Source organism: Carlito syrichta, unplaced genomic scaffold (assembly GCF_000164805.1).
Source record: "Carlito syrichta isolate Samal-C Ts95f unplaced genomic scaffold, Tarsius_syrichta-2.0.1 Scaffold288395, whole genome shotgun sequence".
NCBI lineage: Eukaryota > Metazoa > Chordata > Mammalia > Primates > Tarsiidae > Carlito > Carlito syrichta.
Genome location: NW_007232491.1, coordinates 35266 through 57639, shown reverse-complemented (window position 1 = coordinate 57639; position 22374 = coordinate 35266). Strand labels below are relative to the sequence as shown.

Genomic DNA, 22374 nt, shown 5'->3' with positions numbered 1-22374 from the left:
AGCGTGCCACTGCACTCCAGTCTGGGCGACAGAGTGAGACTCCAACTCAAATAAATAAATAAATAAAAAGAAAATGCTACTGCAATGCTGCATCTGCATTTATGAAAGAAAATGCACATCTTTCATGTAAGGCCATATAGGAAGAGAGAGTTTCTGACAGACAATGTACCACTAGAAAGGGAGAAGGGAAAAAACATAGCTCACACAACTTTTTTGAGTTCAGGAACTGCTTTTCATTTTTTTATTAAAATGTTATTCTTCAAAGAATATAGAAATACACTTGGCAAGGACCTGTCAGAAGTCAATCATCTGCTTCAAACAAACATAAGAAATATACCCATCAGAGTTTATTAAGTTGTACATATACAGCATAATAGCAGAACACCACCACAGCAGCTACATTGACAGATTCTTCTAAAGTGGACACAGTTTTCTGACAGATTATTTTTCTCCTCGATAAACATTGTCAGGATCGTGAAGGTTTTGAAAGATAAGCGGTGAAAGGCCACAACGTTAGCTATCAGGGTGAGGAGCTACAGGTGGCATGCACGCAGGGCCCAGGAGGCAGGGGAGCCATAGGAGGGTATGGCAGAACCCTGTTTCTGCGGTGAGGGGACAAGCACAAAGCATAAGGCGTTCCCTCTCCAGGAGCAGGGTCTCTGGGTCACATTCAGGAATCGCAAGAACCTCATACCCAAGGGAAGGAGGGAAAAGGCAACGCCCCACACATAGGGTGATCTCCCTCTGAGGGACAAGGAGCCAGTGTGGTTGAAGGACAGGATGTGTCAGGGCCACTGCCTTCAAGATGTGGGAATTTGCCAGTGACGATACCCACTTCCCTTCAAGCTCACTCAAGGCACAGGGCTTCCTCTCCTCACCCTCCTGCTTCTGTCAAATACCATTAGCAGGAATGAAACACTCTAGAGTGAAGAGCAGAGCTGGTCCTTGGTTTGTCTTCACTAAGAGTGAACTGTCATCTGTGGTTCAAATTTAGCCTGATGAAATCCACCCCAGAGGGGACCAAAATTACTTGTGAGACTCATCAGTTGAGGACACCACCCTGCCACGTCTACCCACGCTGGCTTCTACTAAAACATCACTGAGGAGGAGAAAATGAAGAACTCACCTGGGCTAGGTGATACCTTGGTGTCTTACAAGGATTAATAACTTTCCCTATTCTGTTCCTATTCTGTGTTCAAAACGAAGGCAAAAGCACAGTTACACAAACAGACTGAACATGAGACTGGCCACGCCTGAGTTCTGGAGTCCTCATCAGAATGCAACCATCTTTATCAGACTCTTGTCATTCTTTGGGGCAGAATTGCCTTTCTACATCAAGTATTTTTTTAGCTTGATGTTTCCAGAAGACCCAGCTTAGACCAACTCTGCATTTGAAAATTACCCTTAAATCCCAAAAGTTACACAAGACGATGTTTTCCATAGATTTGACTCACTGAGTGTTCCATAGCACCTTTCATGTGAGATCACAGGGAAGAGAGAAGACTATGGTGCCATGGACATCTCTCAGTTCTTCTTCCCCTGTAAGCGTCTCTCTCATGTGTCGAGAAAGCACAATTGAAGGAGAAAGACATTATGGAGAATCTACAGTGCTTTCCAACCAACACTGACCATGGCTAGAGGTTGCAGGTGTATCTTTCTGAGGCCTTGGTGATGCCAAGAGAATGCCAGGAGAATCAAGGACAATATCTGCCTTCCCTGTGGGCACATCTACTGCCATGCCTATCTGATAGAGGTGAAACAGTCATCCCTCACCTACACCTCAATGACAGGGATGAAGGATACTGGGAGAAACCATGAGTCATTGGGTTGGGGCTTCCAGGAAAATGGTGTCAGATGCCAAGTCCCTTTCTTCTCAACATCAAAGTTCTTCCTATCGGTCCTATTTAAGTTAGTCAAATTGGCATTTTCTCTGTGTTCACACTCTGTTCTGTAACTATCTCGGAATCTAGAGTGCCCCTGCTCCCTTTGAGCCCTGGAAGTTCTCTCTGTGTGTTCTTCTCTGCTGAGCCCAGGGGAGGGAGGAGTCCACTTGAAACGCACAAGGAGTACCCACCCCAAGACCCATTCAAAATTGTCCAGCTTTTGTCCCCAGAGAGAATAAATGAACTTTACTAAGGACATGAATCACTGAGATATACGCTCCCCAATAAAGAGGATGCTTGATTTTATGTAGCTTTACCTATCATCTAAAAGCACTTGGCCCATACAGGAGGAACCAGCTCACACTGAGTTGCTACGAGATCATACAACTCACATGGCCACAGTGAAGGGAGGGGGGAATGTGGAAGCTCACTGCTGCTTCTGGGGATGTACAGTCCTTGCTAGGAATCCACCTTTGGAAAAATGCTCACTTTATTGTTTCTGCTCATCTTCCGCTCTACCCTGCCTACCTTGGGCATCTTTGTCTGGATCAGCTCTTCCGGGGTGTTGCCCAAGGGGGGGAGTAGCCGCTTCTTGCTGTTTCGGGTCTCTGAGAGCCACTGAGGAGGCAACTCAAAAGGCCCAAAGCCAAACTGCAGGGAATATTTATCAGGGAATGTCTCAGGTTCCACAGGGGCAACTGGTGCCACCTGGGATATAAAGTCCACTGTGCCCGGGGGCGGTGCAGGAGGCACAGACTGTGGTCCCTGCTCTCCCTCCAGGCAGGTGGTGCGTATCTCCTTGGTCTGGAAGTCAGCTGAGCCAGTGTACTTGGCCTCACTCTCCTCCTCGTCCTCTGTGGGTTTAAAGATCTGCTGCTGCCCAATGTGGAACATCTCCAGGAGCTGGCTGCCTGAGCGCATGCTGGGTTCTAGGCTGGCCTCGGCCATCCCGCTCCCTGTACTAACCACATTACGACGACTGTACCGGTGGTGCAGCTGCACCAAGGTCCCTATCAAGCACTTGCGGACAGATTTGTTCACAGTAAGAAAGAGAACAGGGTTTGCCAGCAGAGAGACTTTGGGCAGCCAAATGGCCGTGAGGAGCAAGAAGACAGAAGTGTCAGGGACATTGAGCACAGTCTGGTAGATGACCAGTGTGGCATAGGGTACGCTGCATAAGATGAAGACCATCACCATGGACAGCAGGGTGGCGTGCAGCTCGGCCTCCCGCTGGGAGGCATAGGGAATAGAGATGGTATTCTGAGGGGTCCGGAGCGCTGCTATGATGACCTTCTTCTTCTGGCTGGCACTCAGGGCCCGTCGGATCAGTATCAAGAAGAGGAACACCACAGCCACAGGCACAATGACCGTGGTGATGTTATAGACCAGAACGTACACCAGGTGGCCCAAGGAGTTGCTCCAGACCTCTGTGCAGGTGGACATGGCATAGATGTCAGCCACGTTGGTCACTGCAAACACAGGGATGCTGGCGACCACTGCATGGGCCCAGATGTACATCACCAGTTCACGGGACTTGGCATCAGATATTTTTCTCTCGAGTGGATAGAGGACTGAGTAGTACCTGCAAGATACACAAACAAAATTAATTTCATAGAAGATACTCTTTAAATTAGGGGAACCTATATTACTAAAAGTAGGTGAGAGGGGAAAGGAGATCAAGTTCTTTTATCTGGCCTAACGCAGAGAACCACTGGGAGAAGCCAGGAAGTCAGACCTCAAGTGTGGAGGACTTCGCAGTACAGTGAGAAACATCACTGGACCAAAAAAAAAAATTCCAAAGGAGTACAGAAAAGCCCTGTCTTCATGAGCCTCTCAAGACTCTTTTCTATCAGGAAAAAGGAAATAATTTCAATTTATAGGTAGCTTTATAATGATTGCCACCAGGATGAAATCTCAAAGAGTGCCCTCAATGTAAAGGATGTTTCCATCTGCTACAAAGACATGTACTTTCCAGTTTATAGGGAAAGGAGAATTTGAAAGAATTTTACATGGATTAGAGAAGCTTTAAAGCAACTTTCAAAGCTACCAACAGAAAGAAATTTATCTATACACATAACCAAAGCAGACTCATGCTTTGGCTGATTAGCATTTAAAGCTGCTTAGGGCAGAAAAACCCAGTGTGAAGGATGGACTCTGACAAGATCCTGCCACAAAATCAATTCAGCTGAAAGTTATGCCTATTCAGTAGCCACTGTTCCCATAATAAGCATTCAGTAACCCTAAGAGTAATTAATAGGTCTAAAATGGCAGCCCAATTAAATTTTTGTTAAAATCAAATGAGACTTTTGTTTCTTTAAAGCTTTAACCTGGTCATTCTGTAACCATCTAAACAATTTCCAAAGCATTTTGTTTCAATATCACCAATGATGATGATGCCACAAGGACGAAATCTCAAAGAGTACCCTCAACATAAAGGACCTGAGTAATTCCCCCAGGAACTGAGTAATTCTTCAGACCCTAGAACCACGTGTATTGTGAAAGGGCTGCCATACCAGAGATATAGTTGAGATTCTTTGCATTAGCTTGGCCACATCTCTACAGTCGGCTAATATGAGGTCGACCTTACAGCCTCAGTGACATCCATTCACTCACAGGGCCAGAGAAGCATGCAAGTCTTCTGGTAGCAGGTACTTCTGAGCACCACCTATGTGTCAGGTCCTGAGCCAGGCACCAGGTTACAAAGATGAAAAGATACACAGGAATATCTGTGAACTCAGTGGGACAAGACACGCACACTGATAAGCATGGAGAGGATGGTTCTACTGGAGACAGGCACAAAGGAGATAGAGGACCTGGCGCACCTAAAGCTACCTGGGAATATATCCAAAAGAAGGAGGCACTGTGGTGGAGTCTGCAGGGGGACAAACTTGGGGAGAAAGTTCCAAGCCGAGAGAGGTGGGATGCAAACACAAAAGTGACCACGGATGATCGGGGAAGGGTGGAGCGTGGTGAAATGTGTTCTAGATTTCTTTCTGAGAGGAGAATAAAAGAGAAAGAAGTGCATACGTGATGCAAACTCTCAAAAATTTTTCTCTGAATATAGATAAACTTTTCCAATCACAACCCTGCAAATATGTGATGGCCCCACCACATACATGAATACATGCCTTGGAGTCCACTGGCTCTGATGGCCATCTGCTCACTGACATGTGACAAACCCAGCCTTCCACTAATTTCCAATCCCATTCTGTACTGGAAAATAGACTGCAACACAAGCACACAGGCTTATCATAAACAATTTTCTTAGTGTGTACATCCTAGGAGATGAGGCAAGAGATGTAGGTGGCCTCCCAATTAACTTGCTGACTTGGTGCCACGAAACAAATAGCTGTGAAAGAAGTGAGAAAAAGGACTGTCTTCTCTTCTTCATGTGTGCCATACTGATGCTTCACATAATCTGCATCTCTGAACAATAAAATTGGAATTGACCAGTCTTGTTTTTCCAGTAAAAGGACCTGTGTTATCTTTTTAATGATAGTAGAATTACAATAGCTTTTCTGCTGAAAATAATAAGGATTTCTTATTGTTTTCATATTTCCCGGTCTAAGACTGAGGGTCCAGAAATAACCCACAGGGATTACTGCATTGCTTTCAGGTATAGTAGTAAACTGTTCAGAATGGTGTGTTCTTCCTCTTGTTGAATCCTATTTTTTAAAAAATTTCAGGAGTCATAGCAGCATTATTCACAATAGCCAAAAAGTAGAAACAACCTAAATGTCCATCAATTAGTAAACTGAGAAACAAAATGTGATTGATATACCCCTACAATGGGATGAATATACTATTTGGCCATAAAAAGGAATGAAGTACTAATACATGCTATGACATGGATGAACCTTGAAAACACTCTAAGTGAAAGAAGCTAGGCACAAAAGAATACATATTTTATCATTCTGCTTGTGCAAAATGTCCAGAAAAAGCAACAAACATATACAGACAGAACATAGATTCACAGTTGCCTAGGACTGGGGATGGGAAATGAGAAGGGGGAGTGACTGTAAGTAAATGGCACCAGGTTTCTTTGTAGTGTGATGGAAATGTTCTAGAACTAGATGGCAGTGCTGGCTGTACAACTCTATAAACATACTAAAATCCATTGACTTGCACACTTTGAATTGATGAATTGTATGCTATGTAAATTATATCCCTAAACTAATTTTTAAAACTTTCAGAAGGCTCCAGGATGTATGACTGAAGCCTTAAGACTTCACCAGAGCAGGTACTGAAAGGGGCATTCAGAGAGATACTTGCCATAAACACAAAAGGGTTCAACACAAAATGCATGAGGGCACCCACCGGGATGCAAAGTTGAGGAAAAGACTCTGACTTTTCATTCTTATATTCCCGTCCTATGCAATGGTACTTTCCAGATATTCAAAGAGCTCTCTTTTTGAGCGACAGAAGAGCCATGCAAATCACTGCAAAGTGGGCATGGTGAATTGGCATCTCAGGGCATACATTTATATTGCTGAAGGGATTCGAATGGCCCACATTATTTTTTAAATGAAAATGAAGTGAAAACATTTAAAAATGATAGAATTCTGGATTTTTATTCCTCTCCTAAAAGAATAAAAAGTCCTGTTCACTGAGTCTAGATACCTGCAAAGCAATTATTAACTGTAATTGCTGAGTGGCTGACCCCTGTGAATGGGAATGCATTCACACTCTTCACGTGCTACAGTCTCAACCTGGCCCAGTGTCATCTGACTTTGTCACCTGCCATCTCTGCTGTGGATGTGGGTTCCAAGCCTGAGAAGCTGAAGAGATTCCACAGATCTCTTAGGTCATTAGGGTATTCAGTGTGATTTTTAATGACAAAGAGTTCTAAAGTTTCAAATTCCTCTGAGGTGTAGTTAAATTTCAACATAGGGTTTAAAGTCAGAATAGCCAGCACTCTCCCTTCAGTAACTTTTCCTCTCTGCGTGTCTAGGTTTTATTTTTTTATTTTTTATTATAAAGATGTGGGGTACAATTCAGGATCAGACAGATAAGTGGTCACTGCACAGGTAAAGTTTGGGCTTCCCTTTGGTCCCCACTTCTCCTGGTTTGAGATCAGGTACCTTTAATTGATGTTGTGTGCCTGCCCTCTCCCCTGGCAGTGTCCCACTATTGTCAATCCCTCTCTTATAGTATTATGAGTAATGTTCAGGGTTCACTTATGAGTGAGAACATGTGGTACTCATTAATCTTGAAATCAAAAGTACTCACAGGTGCAAAATAATTTTCTATTCTTGTTTGCTTACTTAATTCTATTCTCTAGAAAGTACTATCTAAACTGTATTCATAAAGTGCTAGCAACAAAGGGAAAAGGCAGGAAGCTGTTGATTACTGATATCTTTATACTTAACTTTGCAACATTTGATCAAATTACGTATGATGGCAGTAACTAAGATATAAGATGTACTTCCAAATGAACATCCTTTTAAGAAGATAACAGCCACCAACACAATCTGAAGCCTTGAAAATAAATCCTCCTGAGGAATTCTGGTATACTGGCCACATCCAATTTGACCACTCAATCATTTGTTAAATAACCACTGAATCATTCCCTTCTTCCTGCATCAAAAGCCCTCATTGCAGAGTTATCAATCAGATGAGCAATCAGATGAGCAGACTGCAAATTACAATTCAAGTAGCACCAATTCCACCCAAGCTGAAGTGACACCATGATCCAGTAGCTCCGCCCCAGCACCCTCATGATGTACCTCCCACCCACAGGTCTTTTCTCTATGGTTCTGTATCTCATAGCTGCTGTTAAATCAAACTGCCCTTTGTAAGGCATCTGTTTTGGGCATTTATTCTCTTTCTGCTGATCACCAGCACACTAAAAAGCAGTGTTCGAAGCACTGACTAGTCATCATTTGCTTCATGATGCTAATTTTTCTTTTTTTTTTTTTTTTTTTGAGTTGGAGTCTCACTTGGTCACCCAGACTGGAGTGCAGTGGCCACTCCTGGCCACTGCAGCCTTGACCTGCTGGTCTCCGGCGATCCTTCCTCCTCAGCCTTCCGAGTAGCCGGAATTACAGGCATGCGCTACCACGCCTGGCTGATTTTTTGATTTATTGTACAGATGAGGTCTCGCTGCCCAGGCAGGTCTCAAACTCGCGGGTTCAGGCACTAATTTTTCTTTTTTAAAAAAATTCTTTATTTGTTGATGAGTGTGCCCCCTGCCCCTTGCAGTTTCCACTACTGCGAATCTCTTTCTTACAGTATTACGATAGTTGTTCAAGGTCCACTTATATGAGTGAGAATGTGTGATAGTCGGCTCTTTGTTTTTGTGATAGAAAACTCAGTTAATTTTTCAATACACTTAAAAAAAAAAGTTGAACCCCTGGCTACCTGATCTTACCTGTCCAGAGCAATGGCAGGGAAGCTGAGGATAGTCACAGAGCAGAAGACTTTGTGCAAAAATTTGACGACCTTGCAGAAGAGCATGGTGTAGATCCACCAGCAACAGTGAGGACTGGTGCTGAGGATGATGTCGAAGGGCACGCAGACCAAGCTGGCACAAATCCCCGAACAGGCCAGGTTTTTAATGAACCTGTTGGTGACAGATTTGAACACGGTTGTGCGGCAAGTTGACCATAACACCATGAAGTTTCCTGACCAGATAGGGAAAAAAATTTTTAATTAAAAAAAAGACAAAAAAAAGGGAAAGAAAATTACAGGTTAAAAAATTTTTAACCACATATGAGAATTGATTTCAAATGATTTAATTTAAATACATATTATATTGTTAATTCACTTGACTATATTAAATCACTTACACACATTTTAAAAGTCTAGAAGAAATTTTAGTGGTGTGTTTCATTATTTAATTTAAAGTAAAACAGTACTATTATTATGATGGTTCAGTCTCATTGGTGTATAAACCATTTACTAGCTATTACCTTATCTCAGGCAGTCTACTCTTATAAGGTTTGCTAATGACCTCCATGTTGCCAAACTCTGCATTACAAATGCAATGCAAGCCACACACATAATTTTAAACTTTTTGGTAGCCGTGTGTGTGTTGTGTGTGTGTGTGTGTGTGTGTGTGTGTGTGTGTGTACACACACATACTTTTTAAAATTTAATCTTTTATTTTAAGAGACAGGTCTTTCTAATTTGCCAGACTGGTCTCAAACTCCTGGCCTCAAGCAATCTTTCTGCCTTGTCCTCCCAAAGTGCTAGGATTCCAGGCATGAGCCACTGTGCCTAGCCTCTGGTAGCCAGATCTTAAAAAAGAAAAGAGAAGCAGGTGAAATTTCAATAATATATTTGCTTAACCCATAAATCCCAAATATTTCAGCATGTAATCATTACTTTAATTTTTTTTTTCTTAAGTCAGAGTTCTCACTCTGTTGCCCAGGCTGGAGTACAGTGGCATGATCACAGCTCACTACACCCTCAAACTCCTGGGTTCAAGTGATCATCTCTCTTCAGCCTCCCAGGTAGCTGAGACTACAGGCACACACCACTATGCCCAGCCAATTCTTTTTTATTTTTTTGTAAAGTTGAGGTCTCACTATGTTGCCCAGGTTGGTCTTGAACTTGTAGGCTCAAGCAATCCTCCTGCCTTGGCCTCCCAAAGTACTGGGATTACAGGCATGAGCCACTACAACTGGCCCTTAAAAATTATTAATGAAATATTTTTCATTCTTATTTTTGTCCTTAGTCTGCAAAATCCAGTGTGCATTTTATTTCACATTTTTAGCACATCTCAGTTTGTACTAGCCACCTTTCAAGTGCTCAATAGCCGTATGCAGCTAGTGACTACCATACCTGACCGCACTGTTCTAGAGATTTTGGCAGCAATGATGTAATCAACCATCTCCACAATCTCCTGGTTTTTCTCCTACCCTTGCACCTCCACCAACCCCTGGCTACTTCAAGTCTTCTCTAACTAGGCCTTCCTCTATTCTTTCCCTGTAGCTGCTCCCTAGGTGAGACTACTCATTCTTGTGGCTTTCCATCAAAATGCTAATGACTACCAAACTTATGTCCTCAAGTAGTCCTCTCCTCTCAACTCCAAACTCTTATTTCCAATTGAACTTGTGATTCCCTACCCCCCCTCAATTCCCACCATGGTCCTCAATGGTTTACATAATCTGGTGCCTACCTGCCTAATCTCATACCTTACTTAGACTGTTTGGCTGGATACCAGACGTTCTGGCCTTTTTTCTGCTCTTGAAACACATTAAGGTTAATCCCACCTCAGTGCCTTTGTACAGGTTTTTTAATACTGCTTAGGATGTTCCTCATATGTCTGGTTCCTTTTAATCCAGGTCTTAGTTTAAATATTGCCTCCTCAAAAAGACCTTCTCTAGCCATCTTTTTATTGTAAATATTCAGTTATCTTCCCTCCACCACACCCTATTATAGTATCCTATCATGTCCTTCATAGTTTTTTTTGTAATTATCAATTTGTTCACTTCTTTCTCCATCTCTCCATTTCATGAAGAAAAACCAGGTCTATCTTGTTCACCATTATAACTCTATGACTAGCTCAGTCTCTGATACAAAATAGGCATTTGATAAATATTTGTTGAGCAAATTAATTTATAAAATAAGCAAAGAAACAGTAACTAAAAGTCTCTGTAGTAAGAGAATCCCTTTTGTACTCTGTATGTCATATATGGATATTCTAAGTCAGTAGTTCCCAGACCTCACTTTATACCTAAATGACTATACCAGACATATTGAATCACAGTTTGTAGGTATGAAATTGGCATCCTGCATCTGTAACAAGTTGTCTCCCTGGCTAAAGTTTCTTTTAGACCACTTTCAGGCACGGAGTCCATCTTCAGATATGCAGGGCAGCCTATTCTACTGGTGGACTTTACCTGGTGAGAGTCAGGTCCATTTGTCAATTGGTCATGACCCAAGAACACTGCTACTTCCTATGCACACAACTCAGAGAATACCTTCTAATGAACTAAGCTGATGCTGAGCCACACTCCAAAGAGTCGTGGGGCAGGGCAAGAAGAGAGCAAAGCTCAGGGCTGCAGCCCAGGGCACCACAAGGAGCTACCTCAGAACCTCAAATGTGGATGTAACTTACTGTCAGCTGTCAAGAGTCAATCTCTCTCTCTCTCTTTCTCTCTCTTTCTCTCTCTTTCGATTGGGGTCTCACTCTAGCCCAGGATGGAGTACATGGTACACCTCAACATTCTGAGTTAAGATGATCCTTCTGCCTCAGCCTCCCAAAGTGCTGAGATGACAGGCACGCTGCGCCCGGCCAGGAGTCACTCTTGAAACGCAGTATTCTACAGCTACCTGTCATCTACCAGACAAGGTAGAAGAAAAAGCCACTGTGTTTAGGGATATGTTGGCCAGCTGCTTCCAGGAAATTCTCTGACAAACTTTCTTTATGTTAGTATGCTGACTCGGTGAGTTAAAACCAGCAGTGTGTACACATACAAACATTTATTCTTTGTAAGAGGTGTTTCCACTGATACCACCTCAGACCGCTTCAAGCTTTCCTGTCACCAAGGTGATAAGTTAAACAATAATGGTATATTTGAAGCTCCATCGATTCAAGCTTTCTTTTTATTTTTTTTCTGGCCTTCTTTCTACTGAAGCATGGATTCCAGCGTGGCTGAAGCACCTTTCCTCACTTAAGTTTCACAGACAGGACTTAAAATCTGATAACATCTAATAATGAAGTAGCCCACTTAAGGAAATCTGCATGAAGAGAGTGCACATGTCACAGTCTCTTCAGTTATCGAAATCTTGGTATCTCCAGTCCACTGAGTTAAATATACCCATAAATATACCCTTCCTTGTTATAAGTCAAGACCCTCAGGATTTTCTTTTCCTCTGATCATTGTTAATCTTTGTAGTTTGGTACGTTATGTTGAATAAAACATCTTGAGTAACAGAACTAACAGGAAAATTCATTGCAAAGGTCAGGGGTCTCTCATCCACACAGCAGATTCTTTTGAAACTTAACTGAAACTAATTTCCATCATTACTCTCATACTCTACTTTCCCATCCATCCCTCTCCCTCCCAATTACATCAGGCATGCTTTTTTATTGTTATTTTTGTTTTGTTTTTATTTGCCCAGACTTAGTTTTGTTGAATCCTACTTTAGAAGTACATGGGTTTTTTCTCTTTATTTTATTATTGAGATGTGGGGTACAAGTCAGAATCAGGTCTATCGGGAGAAGTTGGGGCCTCCAACTGGTCCTCACTTCCCTTGGTTTAGGCTCAGGTACCCTTCGTGATGCCACGTGCCCTCCCTTCTCCCTCTCTCCCCCGAGGTCAAGGTATTCTGGCTGTACTATATAGTACCAGATCTACCATTTCAGGAACCACATTGGCAATACAATCAACATTTTTATTAGTTTACCCACACTCATGAATGAGCAAGGTTGTTTCTTCGACGAGTTATTATTTAAAAACCTGAAACTGTTATAATCACATTTTATCCCCATCTATTTATAAGACTCTAGGTAGCATCTGGAGCCTAATCTATTTTACTCTTAAGAATCCGAGGCTAAAGAAGTCTATGTCCCCTCCATTCTCTAAACTACTGCTCTCTCTCCTTATTTGAAACTGACTCATCTGGCCCTAAGAACCTGAATTGGACCAAAATATCAGAAGTGGAGTACCCACACTCAATACCTGATTGGCTGTAGATTTTAAAATAAATGTTTGTGTGTTATATAGATACACTTATAAAAATGTAAGTATTCAACCTCTATATACTTTTTACTTTAGAGGTCATATTCTAAGTGACCGTATCTCCCTTGGAAATGATCCAGGCTCTGTACCCATTCTTCCTCTCTATGTATTCCTGTTATATTTTCTAATGCTGAAGCCCATGACAATACTCAATGCCAGAGTTGTGGACACAGCAACACAATGAGAACAAACTCACAACACATACAATCAAAAGGACTAAAGAGGGAGACTGACAGCTTTGGTACAAATCTACCCTCCATGGGACTGCTGTAACTTTGCCATTCCTTCGAAGGATGGCCACGAGACAAGGCAAGCAAAAATGCAAATAAAGATTTATCCTTCTGCAGTATACTTGATAGTCCCAGAGAACTAATGTGGAAGACAGAAACATGTGAATTAATGACAACTCATAGTGCCTGACTGATAATGAGGAACACCCCAGTCCCTTTTTTTTTTTTTCAACTAAATTTTGCCTCTACGAAATGTTGGCTCTGGCTGTCCTTTTTAACTGGTTTATAGGCTGTGCATCTTTGAAAGCAACCATTCTGGAGTGTTAAAGAGACTAGTAACTAAATTTAAAAAGACATTCCAGAAGAGCATTGGGAAACAGTGTGCCTTTGAGATTCCTCTTGGGGAAACAGTCCCATTACTCTATAAAAATTACCAGTTTCCCTAGGGATATAAAGCAGTAAAAAGATCCATGCCCATGCTTTAGAAGAAAGATAACATTCCACTCAGAACATTCTAAAAACTGAAACTTAAAAAGCTAAAGCAAACAGTGTCTCACTCTGACACCCAGGCTGGAGTATAGTGGGATGATCACAATGACCATGGCTCATGGCAGCCTCAACCACCTGGGCTCAGGCGATTCTTCCACCTCGACATCCTGAGTAGCAGGGATTACAGGCACACCCAAAAAATTTTTTTATTTTTTGTAGAGTCAAGGTTTCGTTATGTTGCCCAGGCTGGTATTGAACTCCTGGGCTCAAGCAATTCCCCTGCCTCAGCCTCCCAAAGTGCTGAGCCTACAGGCATGAGCCACCACACCTGGCAGGTGGAGGTGATATTAAATTACAAGGAAAAGCATAGGAAGACAAACTGTGCTACGGGGGCCAAAGCGAAGCAACAAGGATCAGGAAAACTACAAGAAACTTCCCACTCAACAAATACCATGTGATGCAAGAAGAAAGTCTAAGCAAGTTAAGTAATATTAAGCCCCAAACAGAAGCAAAGAACAGACAACTACTTTGTGTAGGATGGATTTTTAAATATCTTCTTTGCTTCTTTTTTTAGTCCAAAAGGTAACAAAGAACAGAGTCTCTTGGGTTAAAAGAGTTACATGAAGGGGATATTAGAAAATGTTTTAAATTAATCTGTCAGATAGCAATAGGAATTACTTTTAGCTTGTCTATGTCTTTCTACTGAAAGTGGCTTTCTTAAAGACAGTTAGAGTATAGTTGGTTCTTGCTTTTTGAACTGACCCAATAATCTCTGTTTTTTAGTTGGTATATTTAGAACTTTGCATTTTAAAATATGTATGTATGTACGTATGTATGTATTTATAGGCAGGGTTTCACTACATTGCTCAGGCCGGTCTTGAAATGGGCCCAAGTCATCTTCTCACCTCAGCTTCTTGAGTATCTGGAACTGCAGGTGTGTGCCATCTAGCCCAACTAGAACATTTACATTTAATATTGTTATTGATATGGTTGGATTAAAACCTACCATCTTATGAGATGTTTCCTAATTTTCCCATCTGTTTGTTTGTTTCCTTTTCATTTTTGATTTGCGATTATAGGTTGAGTAGCCCTTATTCAAAATACTTGAAGCCAAATGTGTTTCAGATTTTGAATTTTTCTGGATTTTGAAATACTTGCATTATATTTAACAGAGCAGCATTCCAAATCTAAAAACCCCAAATACAAAATGCTCCAACTAGCATTTTCTTTGAGCAGTATGTCAATGCTCGACAAGTTCCAGATTTGGGAGCATTTCGAATTTTGTATTTTTCGGTTTGGAACACTCAACCTGTAACTGAATTTTATTAATAATTCTATTTTATCTCCATTATTGATTTATTATTCATACTTCTTTTAAAATTTTTTAGTGTCTGTCTCATATTTACCACATATACCTTTAATTATCATCTACTTTTGAATACTACTATACTGCTTCACAGGTAGTATAACAATCTTCTAACAATATATTCCTAATTCCTCTCTAAGCTTTGCACTTTTGTTGTCATACATTTTACTTTTATATAAACTATAAACTCAGAATATACTTCAGCAGTCAATTTTTAGAGTAATGAAAAATAAGAACAAAAGTTTTGTTTTATTTATTCTATTTCAGAGTTGTGGGATACATGAAAGGATTAACTACATGAGAGGATTTACTGCATGCAGGTGAGGTTTGGGCTTCTAGCAGGCCCTCTCCTCCGATAGTGGACCTGGTACTCAGCGTGCTGTTGTGTGCTCCTTATCCCTCTTCCCTCTCTCCTTCCTTTAGCAGTGTCCTATGTCTGTTGTTCCCACCTTTGTGCTCATGTGACCAGTGATCAGCGCCTGCTTACACGTGAGAACATGCAGTATTCAATTAGAAAAAAAGTCTTTTCTGTTTTTCTTTGTTTCAAACAGTTCTAGAGATCTTCATTTCTCTGTGTAGATCCAAGTTTCTGTCTGATATCATATTCTTTCTACCTAAGAAACTTCTCTTAACATTTCATGTAGTGCAGATCTCCTAGTAATTAATTATCTCAGTTTTTATCTGAAAAATGTCTTTCTTTTTCCTTCATTTTTGAAAGACATTTTTGTTCCTCTGTGTGTAATATTTTTCTAACTATCTTCAATATTTTCTCTTTATCTTTGGTTTTCAGCAATTTGAATATATGCCTAGGGTTGTGTGTGTGTGCGTACCCTGGTAAGGATTATGGTTTAAAGTCTTTTACCATCATTTTAGTAGTTACATAAAGGCATTGGTGCTTTTATGGTAATACCCTAATTAATCGTAATACCTAATATACAAACCATCTATTGTATATTGATGGTTTTTTTTAAGGTGTTTCCAATATTTCATTATTATACAATTCTAAGTTTCAACATCCATACAATATACATAAATCATTGGGAATTGAACATATTTACTGAGGATAAATTTCTAGAAGCAGAATTTCTGGGTCAAACAGCTTTCACTATATATTTGGATATATATATATCCAAATGACTCTCCACAAAGGACATGTAAGAAAGTTGATTTCCCCAAACGCTCACTAAAAGTTCTGCAGTCTTACTTAAATGTGTGTGACTTTGCATGTTTCCTAGGATTTATGTCTTTCTTATTTCTAGAAAATCTTTATCCATTTCCTCTTTGAATTCTACCCTACCCTCTTCTCTTTATTTTCTTCTTTTGGACCTCTTGTTAGACTTATATTAGCCATCATTCTATTGATTATATCCCTTAACCATTCAGTCATATTTTTAATCATTTTATTCTCTTCTGCTAACTAGGTGATATTCTTAGGTCTATTTTCCATGTTATCAATTCTCACTTCATCTGGAAGTGGTCAGATGAATTGAGAAATGAAAATCACATTATCCCCCCTTTTTAAAAATTTATATTTGGATTTACTTCAAGTGGCCTATTTTTTATTACTAGTGTCTAGTTCTTTTGCTATGGGTTCCATTACTTCTTTAATCTGCAATCATTTTTAAAATGCTTATAGTTTCATTCAGATTGTTCTATTGTGTTTAGTTCTAGAAGGATTAATTTTGCCATTTTGGGGTATGCTGGTTTCCTTTCAGGTTTTCCTCATATGGTTCTTAACATTCAATTATGAACTCACAGTGTGTGGGGGGTGTTTTCCTGTGGTAGGTTATATTCTCGGGTTCTGGGAGTGTTCCAAATGGTTAGCCAAGCACACATTAGTACTTTACTGCACTTTTGTGAGCAAATAAAATATAGTTGAAGGATAATTCTGAGAAAGGTTACACTTGTGGGAAATTGTTTATCCTCAAGAGAGGTAGAATATTTTAATAAACAAAGGGCCTAGATCCTAAAGCCCAACTCCAGGACAGCTTCTTGTGCATAATACATGCCGTTTAAGTGATATATGCTACTGTTATTATGAGTTACATGAAGGTTCCAGAAGGCACCAAGGAAAGGTCTAACAGAGAGAGATAAAGAAAGAGCTTGGGCCAGAAAAAAGAAATGTGTAGCTGTGTACAGAGAACACAGAAAAGGACAGTGCAGCAGAGGGACTTGGAAATGAAAGACAAGGTAGGACTGACTCCCACAGGTTCCAAATGGAATACTGAGGTCTTCCAAGGAAGAACAGTTCAGGTTTGTCTCATGAAGTTCCCTTGGATAGTGTTCCTCTGGCAGAATCAATCAGATATTCTCATGTGGTCAGGATGAGTGTCTGGGACCATGGAGTACTGGCAGTTGTGGTAAATTCAGAACTGTCTCTTCAGACAAGCAACTTGTCTCTCTCCTCTACACCATCATCTGGATTCAGTGACTTCATTAAAGCCTTTCTCTGCAGCAGGGAGGGCAGGAGCCACTGCGAGGCCTGCTCTTCCAAGGATATCCAGCCTTGGCTCAAAACACACATATGAAGGGTCTGAGATCAAGGATATCTCTTCTCCAGATAGCATCCTGCTCCTAGAATCCATTAAGTCTACTACAGAATATTGAAAACGCTCCACAGAGAATGCAAATTAGTATAGCCACTATGGAAAACAGTATGGAGGTTCCTCAAAAATTTAAAAATAGAACTATCATAGGATCCAACAATCCCCCTACTGGGTATATACCCAAAGGAAATGAAGTCAGTATGTCAAAGAGATATCAGCATCCCATGTTCATCGCAGCATTATGCACAATCCCCAAGATATGGATTCAACCTAAGTATCTGGTCAACAGATGAATGGATAAAGAAAATATGGTATATATGTACAATGAAAAACTATTCAGCCTTAAAAGAGAAACAAATCCTGTCATTTGCAACAACATGTATGAATCTGAAGGATATTATGTTAAGTGGAATAAGAAAGGCACAGAAAGGAAAATACTGCATAGTCTCACTCATATGTGGAATCTAAAAATGTAGAAATCATAGAAAGCATTCATAGAAATCATAGAAGCAGACAGTAGAATGGTGGTTACCAGGTGCTGGTGAGAGGATGACATGTTGGGGAGATGTTGGTTAAAGGATACAAAAGACAGGAGAAATAAGTTCGTTCCTAAGATCTATTGCACAACATGGTGACTGTAGTTAACAATGTACTATATACTTAAAAATTACTAAAAGAATGGATTTTAAGTGTTCTCACCACAAACGAATAAATATGTGAGATAATACACATTACGCAGCTTGATTTAGCCACTCCACGATGCATACGTATTTCAGAATATCATGTTGTACACCACAAATATGTACTATATTTATTTGTCAATTTAAAAATCAGTAAATTTTAAAAGCAGAAACAAAACAAAGTTCCCCACAGAATTCTTGCAACAGCACACAAACATGACGCATCTTAATAGAGCACTAACATGAATTAAAAACCACAAAGGGTCAAGAAAATTGAAAAAAGAAATCAATGATCTTGGCATTGTTTCATTAAGAAAAAGTAAACATCTCAAAGTAATAATGACAGCTTGATAGTGTTTTAAATCCAATTAGCTAAACAGCTTGAAACCACAATGAGATTATTGTATCACTATGAGAAGAGTTTTTTTAAATGTTATCTTGCCAAAGACATGTGACAAATAATAAAACAATGATTATGACCATACTTGGTTATTTGATTAAAAAAAAAAAAAGCCAGCACACACACACAACAACCTTTACAGATATTAATCATTATGTGTCATCTTTCCAAAAGGGAGCCACCAAGCACCCTTGTGCATTTGGGTTCACAGGAGGCACAACTAAGAATTTTAATCAAGATGAGGTGGGAAAAACTCTTCAATTTTTAACCACCATCACTACAAAGTAGTGAAAGCATTCCTGAATATCTGAGGGCATTGCTCTATTTTGTTTAGGTATAATTCAAATGTGGTTTAATTGTGACACTGATTTTTGGAAATAGTTTGTTATTTATATATTAATAAATATTGCCAAAGAACAAAAAGTGTGAGACTGATTAATTAAATCCATATTAAAGAAGAACAAGCCGGGCTCGGTGGCTCAGCCTGTAATCCCGCGCCTTTGGGAGGCTGAGGTGAGTGAATTGCCTGAGCCCGCGGGTTCGAGACCCACCTGGGCAGCGAGACCTCATCTCTACAATAAATCAAAAAATCAACCGGGTGTGGTAGCGCATGCCTGTAGTTCCGGCTACTTGGAAGGCTGAGGCGGAAGGATCGCCGGAGCCCAGCAGGTCGAGGCTGCGGTGGCCGGGAGCGGCCACTGCACTCCAGTCTGGGCGACAGAGTGAGACTCCAACTCAAAATAAAAAAAAAAGAAGAAGAAGAAGAAGAACAGAGGTACAAAAGCAACTTGGTTGATTTCACCAAAAGCATTGAATGCTTCCCTACTGCTGTTAAGAAAAAAAACAAATTCAAACTTCTCAACTTCAGTAAATACCCTTTAAGATATGACCCTTGACTACCCACACATTTACTACCCAAAGGTGCAGCACCATGATGGCATGCGATATTCCTAAAAATCTAAAGGTCAAATTCATGTTTTTCTCTGGACCCTTAAATCTGCTGCCCAACCAAAACTATCAAGAAAGGTAAGAGAGGGTGAGAGAGAGAATGAGGGAGAGAGTGAAAGAAAAGCAAGACATGAATAAAGAACACAATGTAGAAAAGGCAAATGGTACCTAGAGTGTCCAAAAAAAGATACTGTTAAACTCTGTGGACCTAGGGGCAGGGCAGGGTAGGGTAGGACAGGCAGGGCAGGGGGCACAAACATTAAACAGTAAGTTTCAGAGTTCACACTTCCAAAAGAAAGCTTAAATCATTCTAAAAAAGATTCTATCATATTCTGATATTTTTAAAATTTCTTTAATCCATGCAGATAAATTTCCCAGTAAATCAAAGAGTCAGCACTGGCTGGGTGATAAGTAGTTTGTTGGGCTTTGGTTTTTGTTTTGGTTTTTTTGGTTTTTTGGTTTTTGCTACTGGTATCAGAGGAATTATGGCCATGAACAGGAATATGGGGAAGAACCAGCTTGTAGCCAGAGGGCTGTGCCTGGTAGTTTTCAATAGGTACAATATGTTCTTCTCCCTGTCTAAAAGATTGGGTCACTTCTCACTGATAAAGGTTAACTTGGTATTACTTGTGATTAAATTATCTAATACCTGTCCAATTCTGTTTAAGCTGATTGTTATTAGCATGAGAAAATTATGTTATTTTAGCTAGAATTAATTTGATTCCAGAGGTTTTTTCTGAAATGATACAGGAAGTTCAAACTAAGCAGGAACTGAATTAGTAGAAAGAAGTTATGTAGTAAGTTTATTAAAATTCATGGTGAATTTCATAGAATTACTTTTAATGAAAAGCATCTTATATATCCCTAATCTGACCTTAGATGGTTTCTCCCTAGAATACTTATTCCCAATGAATAATTCAGATCAAATATTAGCAGGATTCACTTCTGTAATACTTAAGGATCTATAGAGAGGTTTTAACAATAGCCTCATCCAGTCAGCTCCTGTGAGGCCACAAAAAGGATTTTAGGTGAATCTACAACAAATGCACATATTTCAGCACTAATGGTATCCCCAAAATTAAGGCCATCTGTATAGCACAAGTCAAAAAGATCTCAGTGACCACAGTCAGGTTTGTTTCATCTTGGGGCTCTCTTGTGGAAATCACAAAGCCCCATAACTCTCAACACACAGCCAGATAAACACAGAAACATAATATAAGATGAAAGACACAGTAGTCAGAACCAGAAATTGATGACTATTTTTCCTCAATAACTTGAATTTTTTCCATATAAATCAACTAGAAAATTTTCATGACTTCACAGGATACCTCTCTAGTCATTCACATTAAGTCTATCAACCTCCCTGAAAAGTATATTATTCCCTGAAAAGCAATAGCAAGAGTCTCAAAATCACCATCTCCACTTAACTGTGACAGAACTGAAACTCTCCATTAACCACAGGTTCCACTTCCCTCTCGATAGGTATGTGGAAAAAACTTCCAGAAAAAAGGAGGATACAAGTTATCTAACTCTATCTGTTATTAAGCATGCTCCCCTAGGATCAGCATCCAAACAAGCCATGCTTGATTGAGTGGAGGTGAAATAGTTCCCTCCCCTAAATATCTGCTACACAGGACATCTCACTCACTAAGAGGTCCTTGCCTATATTAAATTATTCATGCAGGGTGGAAGAAAGAATTCATATCTTCGGCACCATTCATACTGCATTTAACCTAGAGGGATTATTTCTTCCCCAAACATATTGTAAGATTATGAAGCTTGAAAAAAATCTTATGTGAAAATTCCATCAACCCTCATTGAAACCATCTGTATAAAATTAATATAGGGCCAAGGGGTACAAACTGTGGAAGAGACCTGAGCCCTGCAAAGTTTCAGCTATTATTAGAAATTAACAAATCTGTTGTTTCCAAGTTTGTTTTCCTCCTTGCATGACTACTTGTGCCGAGTTACTCTAATAGAGAGCAATTGATTATCTTCATGTCCTGACCCCTGGGGAGGGAAGAAGCTGCCCTCAAGGTTGATAAACATATTTTCCCTAAACAGTGAGTCTAAGGTGGCACAGATCTCCTTTATGGCATGCTGGATTGGTCAAAGGATATGAGCAGCTTTAATCTCCAGGGATCCCACTTCTCACATACTTTTCTACTGAGCTATCTCTATAATGGCTTATTGCTCGGGGATCAATAGTTGATGGTGCGGGACTTCCTATACAGATAGCCTCTCTATTGTAAAAGCTAAGACTGGTGTTTGAGATGTTTTTCAGACTTTGCACCCTGAAGGACCTGTCACCCCACCTGGACCCGGAACACATACCTAGGAGCTGACTCTACCGGTTCTGTGACCAACCTCCCAGAAACTGGCTCTAGGCATAAAGACAGTTTCCTCACCGCTATGACTTCATCCAGTCAGCAATGACCATTCCCTAGCCCTCGGCCTGCTGAATTAGTCCTTAAAAAATCCTAGCCCTTACAGTAATCAAAACAGCCTGGTATTGGTACAAGAACAGGCACACAGACCAATGAAACAGGATAGAGATTCCAGAAGCAAAGCCTCAATTCGTCAACCAACTCATCTTTGACAAAGCCCCCAACAACAACCACTGGGGAGAGGAGAACCTATTTAGTAAATGGTGCTGGGAAAACTGGCTGGCCACATGGAGAAGATTGAAACAGGACCCCTACCTCTCGCCATACACAAAAGTTAGCTCTAAATGGATCAAAGACCTAAACAAAAACCTCAAACTATAAGAATCTTAGAAAATGCAGGAGATACCCTTAGGGAAATTGGAACTGGCAATCAATTCCTATTCAGAACCCTAAAAGCTAATACCTTAAGAAATAAGACAGACAAGTGAGACCTCATCAAACTAACAAGCAAAAGAAATCATCAAGAGAGCAGGGAGATAGCCCACAGGATGGGAAAAAATATTTGCCAATTGTATATCTGACAAAGGCCTAACATCTAGGATCTACAAGGAACTCAAATGCGCCAAAAGGGAAAAAACCAACAGCCCCATTAAAAAATGGGCAAAAGACATGAATAGACACTTCTCAAAACAAGATATATGGGCAGCCAACAGACACATGAAAAAGTGCTCAGCCTCACTCATCATCAGAGAGA

The 22374-nt window shown here is 40.3% G+C and overlaps 2 protein-coding genes across 2 annotated transcripts in view; both read right to left on the bottom strand.

Annotated features, from left to right (window-relative positions):
• FSIP1 (fibrous sheath interacting protein 1) overlaps positions 1-2544 on the bottom strand; it is a 225019-nt gene extending 222475 nt beyond the window's left edge. Inside the window, exon 1 of the mRNA XM_021710300.1 lies at positions 2412-2544. The gene's annotated coding sequence lies outside the window, so the exon portion shown is untranslated. The remainder of the gene's footprint in view (positions 1-2411) is intronic.
• GPR176 (G protein-coupled receptor 176) overlaps positions 1979-22374 on the bottom strand; it is a gene marked incomplete at its 5' end in the record, with an annotated part of 51407 nt that continues 31011 nt past the window's right edge. The window contains 3 exons of the mRNA XM_008053717.2: positions 1979-3465; positions 8254-8445; positions 8795-8852. Coding sequence (XP_008051908.2) covers positions 2343-3465; positions 8254-8445; positions 8795-8852 — 1373 coding nt within the window. The remainder of the gene's footprint in view (positions 3466-8253; positions 8446-8794; positions 8853-22374) is intronic.